The 11,858-nt window shown below is 35.6% G+C and overlaps 1 protein-coding gene across 1 annotated transcript in view; it reads left to right on the forward strand.

The window, feature by feature from the left end:
- UBA6 (ubiquitin like modifier activating enzyme 6) overlaps positions 1-10,763 on the forward strand; it is a 135,793-nt gene extending 125,030 nt beyond the window's left edge. The window contains exons 29-33 of the mRNA XM_015815162.1: positions 2,739-2,932; positions 3,085-3,212; positions 4,018-4,105; positions 4,365-4,459; positions 9,048-10,763. Coding sequence (XP_015670648.1) covers positions 2,739-2,932; positions 3,085-3,212; positions 4,018-4,105; positions 4,365-4,459; positions 9,048-9,183 — 641 coding nt within the window. The 3' untranslated portion in view covers positions 9,184-10,763. The remainder of the gene's footprint in view (positions 1-2,738; positions 2,933-3,084; positions 3,213-4,017; positions 4,106-4,364; positions 4,460-9,047) is intronic.
- Positions 10,764-11,858: the final 1,095 nt, after the last annotated feature.

The following is an 11,858-nucleotide window of genomic DNA, read 5'->3' on the forward strand; positions in this document are numbered from 1 at the left end:
ATTTAGCAATAATTTTTGATCTTTAACCACAATATGAGTCTCTTGTAGACATATGATATCATTATTAAAATGTCTTAAATAATGAAAAACCTTGCGTCTTTTGTGGGGTGTGTTAAGCCCCCCCACATTCCAAGATGAAATTTTAAACATTAGCTGATTTCAGTCCTATAGCGATACTTGAAGCGTAGGACTTAACAAAGACCTTGGGTCGAGCGCCACCTACTGGCTCAGAAGTAGCAGGTGGCGAGCTGTCAGATGTTAACGGGCGGGCTGTCATTTGTTGTTCTTTTTCCTTGCGTCTGTGAGCTGCGCGAGTCATTCTTTGTTCTATTCCATCATCTTTTAAATGCCCATTTACATCCTTAACACCGGAAGTAGAAGGGAGGTCCACAATCAAATGCTCAGCTGCATCAGTCTTTTGAAGTATGGGTGGACACTCCGCTTGCAACACAGACGCCATAAAATCATTCGCTTTTTTAACCGAATTAATTCTGTAACGCTTACCAGCCACAGTTACAATTATGCCCACCGGTATATCCCATCTGAAAATCATTTGTCTGTTCTTAAGTTCCTGCACCAAAAAAGCATAGTCTCGACGCGCTCTGAGTATTTTCACTGGAATTTCTTTTAGAAGAATGATGTCTTGGTTTAAGATCTTAAATCTTTATTGATAAAAAAGCTGCATTATTTCATTTCGTCTCATTTTTCTTGTAAAATACACCACCACATCTCTTGGCAAATTTCTTTGACGAGCCACCCAAGAATTCACTCTAAAGACGCGTTCTATTTCATCGTAGATTAGTTCCTGCCCACAAGCCAAGGCATCTGCCAATGCTTGTGAAATTACTTCTCTTAATTTTTCTTTTGAATCCTCAGCCAGCCCACGAATTCGAATCGCGTATTCCATGTCCCGGAATTGAGCGACCAAAACGTCACCTTTAACATTTTCCAAGCCCTCCTCTACGAATTCCAATCTTTGCTCGCTCGCTTCAACCCTCTGTTCATTTTCCTCCACCCTTTCTGCCACCCCATCCACATATTCAGCCAAACCTTGAAAAGCAGTTGTCATATTCAAATGGAAGCCCTCATGTTTCTGTAATAATTCTTGTTGTTGCTGTATTAATTGATCAATCTTATTCTCAATTTTAACATCCATTTTTTGTAACATCTCTGTCATTTGCTTAATACTTTCAGTCACTAAATCCTGTAATTCTTTACCAGAGGGCGGTGGAGGTGAGGAAGATGGCGGTAGGGGTGGCGGGTGGGAAGCCGGCTTAGAAATTTGTTGGAGCAGCTGGGGAGTCGGAGATGTAATTGATTTTGAAGTTGTGGACACCACTCTTTTCGAAGCCATATTAGCAATTTAAAATTTCAGTCTATGTAAAAGTCTTTTTAACAGTTAGTCCAAAGCAGATAATGAAAGTATTAAAAGTAGCGAAAGTTCCAGACCGGAAATCCAAATCACTTTCGTTTCTTTTTTGCTAAAAAGTTTCATTCCAGCACCATTTTAAGTTCACTTTCACTCAGTCCGCCCCAAGTATAGGGAAGATCAGAATATTCCAAGTTAGAGTAAGATCCAGAATAAAAAACAGACTTCCAGGGTCGGTTTGTCTGCATATAATAACTCACAGTTCAATTTAAGTTGCAGCGGTGGCGGCGGCTTCTAGCTTCGCCGAAGCGAAGGCGTCCTGGATCGCGGAGAATCCTCGGGGCTCCGGAGGAGTTCTAACCTACATCGTCCACATAGGACGACTCGGGAACTCAACTCCTACCCCGGGCAGCTCACCGATCCCCCTATGCCCGGGGGAAGGGTATCAAGCCGTTTGACAGCTGATGCTTGCTGTCAAAACGGCTTTTACGCGAAAACAGGCGGGAGGCAGCTGTCGGCTGCGTCCGACGAGGTCGCCTGCACACCGGGAGTCCGATAGATCAATTAATCTTATTGCTATATATAGAATGCTTTATTATATGCCTCTGTCCAAATATGGCTGCCTCAGGAATAAAGCACAGACAGTGATGTGCTGGAGACAGCTTGTACTGGTTCACAAGAACTCATTCATAAAATTGTGGGAATTTTACCAGCTGGTAGAAGATTGAGCTCAGGTACAATGCCTAGCATGCTAATAAATTGTATTATGGCTAATGGCATAATACATGGCATCAATGGAGTTGGCAGAACCGGTTCTTAAACATTTACCAGCACATACTACTGCGTATAGTTGTCACAACAGTGAAATCTGAATGACACACTCTATATCAGTTGATGCCAGAAAATCCAGGAGCAAAACAATATAAAGAACTCTTTCAAATTGTAAACCTGTTTTTCAAAAGGACAGCTAAACAAGCTAAATTTATATGACTATATTGTTTTGTTAGATGCGTAATTTTGCTTTTCCTACGATTTCAAGATGTATATAAACTTTTAGTAAGTTTTAAACTATTCTACATTAATGAAAAAGTTTTGGTTATAGAGTTCTTTCTATAAGTGCAATGTTTTTAAAATATGGTTAATTCCCATCTATTCCTTTTTGCTGAAAGGTACCTTCATTTTATTAAATTGTTTCCTTATTCAAGAGGAAGTTTCTGACAAATGATTAATATTTCTATTAAACTTCCAATTTTATATCTTTTCAAGTACTATCAGTATAAACAAAATTTTCCTTAAGAAAATTAAAATAAGCATTTAATAACAAATAAAAATAATTATGAATTAATAAAGAATTTTTGTTTCTGATTAGATGATTTACAGATGAAGGAACTTAACTTTGAGAAGGATGATGACAGTAATGGCCACATAGACTTTATTACAGCAGCTTCCAATTTGCGTGCCAAAATGTATAACATTGAACCCGCAGATAGATTGAAAACAAAACGTATAGCTGGAAAAATTATCCCTGCTATTGCAACTTCTACAGCAGCTGTATCTGGCTTGGTGTGTAAGACTGCATTTTTATTCAAACACAAAAATACACAAGTCTGTAGTTCATTATGTATGTTGCATATATCCATTGTTATTTTAGTTGTATTTTAGATGAAATATATCACTTTTCCCTGCTTTTACATTCCTTTCTTTTTCTTCTCTAGGTTGCTTTGGAATTGATCAAAGTAGTGGGTGTCTGCCCATTTCAAGCATATAAGAACTGTTTTTTCAACTTAGCCATTCCAATAATTGTCTTTACAGAAACAGCTGCAGTTAGAAAAACAGAAATAAGGTAAATTAAGATATTAAACAGGATATATTTTGAATATGCAATTTTCTAATGAAATCTCTGTATACTATGCAACTGAAAAGTCTATCAGTAAAGTTAATTTTTTAGAATATCACCTGCTGCCAGGTAGGAAATACAAAGAATATACAATGAAAATTTGGATTAAAAGAAATGGGTAACAATCCAAGGTAGGAGGCATAGGGGAATGTCCTTAATAGACAGTGGGAAAATCCATTACCAAAACAACTATCAGAGAAGTGCGGTTTAAATCCATTCCAAGAAATTAATTTGCAAAAATGCCTCCCTATTCACATGAAGTTAAAGTGAGGTAGTTGTAATTTTCTGTTACTATAGCTGTTCTAATAAATCTAATAATCTCCCTCCCTCCCTCCCCCCTCTCCCCCCCTNATGAATAATCCATCTATCCCTCTCTTTTTTTCTCTCTTTCTCTCTCTCTCCCCCTACCTATCTAATTCCCTACCATAGTTGCCCATCTAGTCAATGACTCTGGGGGGCTAATTCAATATGACATTGGCTTGGCAACCTGCTATCAACATTCAACAAATGGAACTATATTTTTTTCTTTGCTATGCAGTGTGAAAGCTCAACTTGTCTGTGGAGTCAGTTATCCAGGTTATAGTTATCCCAAACATGCTTTTTCACGAGGCAACTGGACTTTCTTGTCCAGTTGCCTCATGAAAAAGCATCCTTGAGAAAGCTTAACTGCAACATCAGATTGATAATCCCTTGTTCCCCAACACTATTTTAGGGATTTACAAAAATGCTTTACATTCTTATTTTGTAACAGAAATGGGATATCTTTCACAATCTGGGATAGATGGATTATTCATGGGAAAGATGATTTCACACTCTTGGACTTCATAAATACTGTCAAAGTAAGGTTTTTTAATAAAATATATAGTAGAATAATTGGGAGACATATTAGTGTTCTGTTAGATTTCATTAAAAGCGTTATTGCCTTTTAAGTCATTAGCTATTATCAGCTGAAGTTTTTGTTTTATAACATGTGTTTACTAAAAGAAAGAATATATAAAATAGATAAAAATGATTACACTGAATTGAGTTTTTTCCTTTGTTTCTGAATACATCATTTTCTATCTGATATAATTGAATTTTTTAAAATGTGTGTTACAGGAAAAATATGGAATTGAACCAATCATGGTTGTCCAGGGAGTCAAAATGTTGTATGTACCTGTAATGCCTGGCCACGTTAAACGATTAAAGCTGACGTAAGTTTTAACTGGGCATAACTCAAAAATTAATGGGGACTTTGAGTTTCTATCACAAAATTCTGTTTTATGCTGAAGATGTTTGGAGATTTCGTTATGAAACAGATTGGTATGTTGTCTATTATGTAGGGAATAATAGCATTTTTTTGTTGTTTGGGCATCAAACATTAGAACCTTATAAGATTTGATATAGTCTAGTTCAAGGCTTTTCAACCAGTGATACGGGTACCACCTGTGGTACATTGGCACCTGGCAGGTGGTACGCAACCATCCTTGAAAAATGGTAGCTGGGAGGGGAATGAGCTGAACCGGTGGCAGCACCGCACAAGCCTGAGCAAAAGATGGCTGGAGCTGCAGGGCTGTCAGGGCTCAGCGGAAGCGCCAGGATCAGTGCTTCTTTGGGGCTGTCAGGGCTCAGTGGAAGCGCCAGGATCAGCGCCAGGCTCCAGCTAGAGCTCAGCGCTGATCCTGCCGCTTCTGTTGAGCCCAGAAGAAGCACCGATCAGCTGGAATGTTGCAGCATCTCCAGGGTCTTGTGATTTACATTCAGATGCTTGGCAACTGATTCATATTTATGACGGTCACAGTGTCCCAGGGTCATGTGAAGTGACCAAAACCTGCTGCAACCACCCAGCAGATGGGGGGAATAAAACCAAACACCCCCCACCCCACCCCCGCTGCCAATCTCAACAGAAATGCTCACAACAATGAAAACCTCGGACAGGAGGAAGAGCGCCGCCGGGTCGGCAGGCAGGTGTCTTGCTCAGCACTTTTTTCAGTGCCATTGTAACTTCGAACAGTCACTAAGCGAACTGTTGTAAGTCGAGGACTACCAGTACTTCATCACTTTTTTCCTTTTTTTTTTTTGTCATCAAGTTTTTGACACCTTGCTAGGCGACTGGTGGTACTCGGATATTGCCATATCCTAAAAGTGGTACAATGGGTGAAAAGGTTGAAAAGCCCTGGTCTAGTTTTCATTTTCTTTGTTTGAATGTTTGGGGGGAAAAGCTACCTCAGAAGAAAAAAAGTTTGAAGAAGTTCTGGAGCTTAACTGCAGTTTTCTTTGTGAGAGGAAAAAGATTCCACACTATTTTCAGATTCTATGATTATTTTTTCAAGAATTTCTGGGATAATTCATAACTGGCATATGATTTATGTTTTCCAGAAGTTCAGTACATTCGTTATGGCGAGAATGCTATTTGATTATCTGTAAAGTTAGCTGATTTCAAACACTGATTTGCATAAAGTCTATCAGAGTTAATCATCACAATCTGTTTAAGTTTCTAGAGATGCTGAAGTGATGTGAAAATGCAGTGCTTCTCATTTCCATTAAATCAGTAAAGCATGACCAATAGCGGGGTGAGGAGAATTTTGTTTTTAATTTTGTTGTACAAGGTGCCTCCCTTGAATACTCATACAACTGTTTTGTACTGTCTCCTTTAAATTCACTTGGCTGATTCTTTACAGGTAGTTCTTGATTTATGACCACAATTGAGCCCAAACTTTTTCTTGCTACGTGAGACAGTTGTTAAGTGAATTTTGTCCCATTTTACAACCTGTCTTGCCACAGTTATTAAGTTGAATCACTTCAGTTCTTAAGTTACTAACATGGTTGTTAAGTGAATCTGGCTTCCCCATTGACTTTGCTTGTTGAAAGATTGCAAAAGAGGATCACATGACCCAGGGCCACTGCAACCATCATAAATATGGGGATGCTGCAAAGGTTGTAAGTGTGAAAAATGTCATAAGTCAATTTTTTCAGTGCCATTGTAACTTCGACCAGTCCCTAAATGAACTATTGTAAGTCAAGGACTACCTGTATAGTCTCTAGGGGCAAGGTTTTCATTAGTACTCTGTACCACTGACCTGGAAGAACATTCATCTTCTGTATTCTTTCAGGAGGATTTTTTTGTAGATCAGTATGAAAAAAGTTCAGTATTAATTGACTTCTACTATTGTTTGTATATAATTTTTATTAAAAATTTGGAGTATAATAATTAAATCTAATACAAACTGAACTTAGAAATTAAAAAATAGACAGGAGTGAAAATGCAAGGAAATAAAAGAAAAAAGACAAGAAAGATAAAATAGCAAAAAAGAAAATATTTAAGACATATTTTCCAACTTTATTCACAACAGATATAAACAAATTTAATAACTTCATCTTCTCTTAAAGTTGCAATCATTTTCCTCCTTATTTTGTATCCCATCTCTTATAAATAAACAAATCCATAAAACATAATCTTTTCAAACCTGGTGTTAGGGGAAAGTACAAAAAGGTTAGCCAGAAGTAACAATATATCTTATTTTCACCTTGATCAAATAAACAAACTTTATATTTATTGCCTCTTAATCTTTAATTCATTGAAATATTGAATTTTTCTTCATTTCTTCTTTGTCCCACTGCATAGAGTTCTACATGGTTTTAACAAACCTCTTTTGTAAATCCAGTAGGAAACAAATTATCCAGGTCACTCTCTTAGCTTGTCATTTGTATTTTCCTTTTAAATTTTAAAATCTTAGCCAGTTTCTTTTGTAGGTCCAATGAAATATTGTTTTCTAAATAATTTTTTTGGCCTGTCAATTGTAAATCCACTTTTGATACCAAGCTATCCTGCAGTCTTCTCATTGGAGCAGCCATCCGGAGCACATATGGGTGATCTCCCATCCTTTCCTCATACAGAGAGGGTTCAATGATGATCTGTGAATGTCAGTTCCGCTTTTGCAAGTTGTCTTCAATTGGTAACTTCAAGTTGTTGTCAGGACAAATGTTCTAGGAATCTCAGTTTCAGATGAACATCACTTTTAAACATCCCTTTTGAGGATATTTCCTTCCACTATAAAAACAAATACTGCACTTTTAGCTTTTTGTGATAAGTCTGTTCAGTGGAATGAATGCACATTGTTAGCAGAGAACATGGGTTTAGTATTACTGGGAGATATAAGATTATTGTTCCACCACATGACTGTATTCTGTCAGCATATTATTTTGCAACTGAAAATAATGTGACATATTGCGTAAACACTCAAATTTTATGTTCTATTTTTAAGATGTGAGTGGAGAGAAGAATTCTGTTTTGCATAAGGCTAGATTGATAACCATGTTTTTGAAGATATGTTTATTTCTAAAATAGAACAAGTGTTCTTCTATATAGCAAAGTACAGGTAGTTCCTCAATTTACAATAACAAATGAGGCCAACGTTTTTGTTACTAAGCAAGACATTTGTTAGTTGAGTTTTGTCCCATTGTACAGCCTTTCTGTCCCATTATACAGCCACAGTTGTTAAGTTAATCACTGCAATTGTTACGTTAGTAACACAGTTAAGTGAATCTGGCTTCCCCATTGATTTTGCTTGTCAGAAGGTCGCAAAATGTGATCACATGACCCCAGGGACATTGCAAGTGCCATAAATAACAGTTGGTTGCCACTCTTCTGAATTTTGATTACTTGACCATGGGGATTCTGCAAAACAGTCATAAGTAATTTTTTTTAATGCCGTTGTAACTTTAATCAGTTCATAAATGAACTGTTGTAAGTCTGGGGCTACCTGCACACCTTTTTGATTTGTGTAATCCTTGCTCACTAGGAATAATCCATTTGGATTTTTTTTTCTTTAAAAAGTAGGAAAGAAGTAATCATAGAGATGATGCTCCAAAAACACAAAATATAAATAAATAAAAAAATATGGATCAGATCCTAGATAGAAAACACTTTCCTGTTTATTCAAATTACTTAAGTTTTAACCTTGTATTTTATTATGCTATCTTTACTTTCTATTTTATGGTTTGTGGTTTTGTTTTTGGATTTTTTAAAAATGTTTTTGTGGATGTTCTACTTGAATGTTGTTTAATAATCTATATAAGATGCTAAGAGTCTTTAAGACAGAGAAAAACAAAGAACTAGTACATACAAAGGCCTGGCAAAAGAAGTGAGAGCAGGGGACATTAAAGGACTAGAAGGTAGAGTTTGAAGTTATCTTTTTTCCTCATCTCACACATCCTAAATCATATCATTTTATCAGGAGCTGAAATACATAGCAAGCAGAATCACTGCAGCTGTTAAGTTAGTAATATAGTTGTTAAATGAATCTTTCTCATTGACTTTGTTGTGATCAAATGACCCCGGGACAGTGTGACTATTATAAATTCATGCTGGTTGCTGAGCATCCAAATTTTGATCACTTGACCATTGGGATTCTGCAGCAATCGTAAATGTGAGAAATGGTCATAAATCACTTTCTTCAGTGTCATTGTAACTTTGAACTGTCACTAAACGAATGATTGCAAGTTGATGACTACTTGTAACTACCTTTTCTTATCAAAAAGCAAAATTATTCTGGAAAGCTAGAATCCCTACGTCAGAGAAGTCAATAAAGAAAGATTGATAGTAAATATTAACAATGCCCCCTAACTATTGTACAATCATAGCATATTTTTATTAACATCTTTCAGATTGATTCTGATTATGTCCTTAAAGATCTATTAATCTGTAGAAATTATGTCTTGAATTAGTTTTCTAATTCTTCTTCAAGAAACTCATTTGTGATGTATTTGTTACTTTTTTAACTTTTCAATCATATCTCATAGGATGCAAAAACTTGTGAAGCCAGTGGTGAATAAGAAATATGTGGACCTCACAGTGTCATTTGCTCCTGAAATAGATGGTGAAGAAGACTTGCCAGGACCACCAGTTAGATATTATTTTGCCCATGAAAATAACTGAGACAGGTCTACTGTTTACAACCTAGTAGGTCATATGAATTGAGCATGGCACCGTCTCCTTTTTATAAATGGTACTATATACAAAGCCTTAATTCAGAATTGAACAGTGGAAGATGGTGAGCTCTTCTGAGAAGTCCTACAGCAAAATAACTTGTAACATTGTAAGAAAATTTGAAGCTTGCTCAAAAATATTGCTGTTTTTGTGGAAAAAAATAACTTTTATTACTATCTGCAAAAAGATCTGAAAGGCAAATATAAAATCTGCACTGAAAACAGGAGCTGAGCATTATGTGAGGTGGCAATCAAGACTGGAGAAACTGCACCATGTTCCAAATGATGATTTTTTTCTGCTGTTTTTCGCCACTGCATCATAATCCTGAACCCATCTATCCTATAATGTTCCATTGCATACTGACCCTGTTTTCATTGTATAAAATGCATTTTTTAATAAAATAGGATAAATTATAGCTAAGAAAAACTAAAGTGGTAATGTTGGTTTACTTTATACTTACACCAGAAGTAGAATATTCGAAATAATATTATGTGAAAAATTGCGGATATTTGTATTTATTTCCTAAATATTTGATTTTCATAGGTCCTTTACATATTGTTGTTGTAAAGAACTATGTATAAAGAAGACTGATTTGATCCTAATTGAAAAAAGAATTAATATGCTTTTAATGGAAATATATTTTAGAGAACTTTGAAATTTGAGTTTAGCTGACAATGACATTATCCATTACTAGGCACTTGTTTTAAACCTCATTCACTCCTAAATAAAGTGGGGCTCAATCTTTCATAATAATAAAAGGGACATATAGATGCATACTGCCTATTCATTGATTTCTTTCCTACAGACTCTAATTCTTAGTGTATTAATATTGAACTACTGAGCTTGGTTAGGAAAATAACACTTAACGGGATAATTAGTAGAAAAGTAAGCTTTAGTGCAAAAAATAAGTAAGCCTTGCTAAAACATTTTTATGGTTGGACCCACAAGCAGCATCCCACTGTTATATAATTAGGAGTGATTCAGATTTAATATATCCAGTTGTTGAACTGTTTTATTGCAATCTCTTTGGCCGAGGAGTTTCTTATTTTTATGTAAATCCCCTAGCTTTTGAAAGTTTTATATTGTTGCTATCACTTAACATGGAACTTGCAATGCTTAAGATGAAAACCAATAGGCTTAAACATATTAGAAATGTGAGTGATTTTCTCCTTTGGCCAGTTTTTAATGTGGTGATTCTGTAAAGTATTTGGATATAAGCATGTTTCAGCTTAATGAGTCTGGTTGCAAACAGTCTAGACATGTAAAGTTAAACATTAAATTTATTAGCAGAGGACAAGAAAAATAATTTAGTTCAGTAATCTGCAACCAAGGTAGCTTCCAGAATGTGTGTTTCAACCCCTGAGAACCTCAGCAATAGTTATATTAGGTAGGAAATTCAGGGAATTGAAATCTTCACATCTGGAGAGCACCCACAGTAAAAAAAAACCCAGGTTTGGCTTTGTATGAAAAGTACAGAAGCATAATTCATTTTTGTTTTATGTATGTAACCTGAATAAATTGTTGCCCGTTATATATTGTTCCACCATTGCTTTTATCGTCGTTGTGTAGATTATGACAGCAACTTGTTCCTTGTTTCAGTAGACACAACACACCAAACATTAATTATTCTGTGAGCTGAATTCATAGCAAACTCATTCCAACATTTGAGAGTTACTCTTAATATACAACTCTTCAGTCTTTTAATTGTATTTTGCCAAATAAATACTTGATGTTTTTCAGTATGAAATAGTTTTGGAGAAAGAAAATTACTATGTACTCAGAAAGGCTTAAAAATTAGGAGGCAGCAAAACAAGATTTTAGTAGGCAATGTATTAAACAATTTAATTTTGTGTTTTATTTAACAGTCTGGATGTGATTATGTCTTCTGTTCTCTTTCTGTTTTTCTTTGGGATTAGTAATCAGCAATCAGAAGTAGCAACAAGATTGTATTTGCATATGCAAAACTGCATTTGATGTCATACATCAGCCAGCTTGAAACTAAGGAATCTTTCCTTGCAAGTCTTTCTTGCAGAGCTTACTTTATAGAAAATACAAAAAAGGGCCATCGTCAACAGAAAAATCTCCAGCTAGTTAATTATTTTGAGGATTAGTTTGCTCACACAAATAGGACTTTCAGTTTAAAAGAAAAATATGTATAATTATATTATCCTTCCATAGTTTGCATTATTTCTGAATTGATTTCAATACATTTTGAAGAATTATTTTTATTCGTGTATACAAAATAAAGTGTATAGCATAAGCAGTTACAAAAACTGCTTTTTGTCTTTCATATTAAATAATTTGAAAAGGTAACATCAAAATGTGCATGATTTTGTCAACAATATCAAAATATAATTGATGGTTTACAGTGAAAAGTAGGCATGTAATTTTATCGAAATGTATCAAAATCATACTCTCATTAGGGGCCTAGTGTTTAGTGTTCCATCACAGTACTGCTTTCATTGGAATAGTAGCAGTAACAGAATAATTTATGTTTCCTGCATCCATGGTAGCCCAGTGGTTAGAATGCATTACTGCAGGCTACTTCTGCTTACTGCCAGCTGCCTGCAGTTTGGCAGTGCGATTCTCACTGGCTCAAGGTTGATTCAGCCTTCCATCCTTCC

This window comes from Protobothrops mucrosquamatus, unplaced genomic scaffold, assembly GCF_001527695.2.
Source record: "Protobothrops mucrosquamatus isolate PMUCROS unplaced genomic scaffold, P.Mucros_1.0 scaffold320, whole genome shotgun sequence".
In the NCBI taxonomy this organism is placed as follows: Eukaryota; Metazoa; Chordata; class Lepidosauria; order Squamata; family Viperidae; genus Protobothrops; species Protobothrops mucrosquamatus.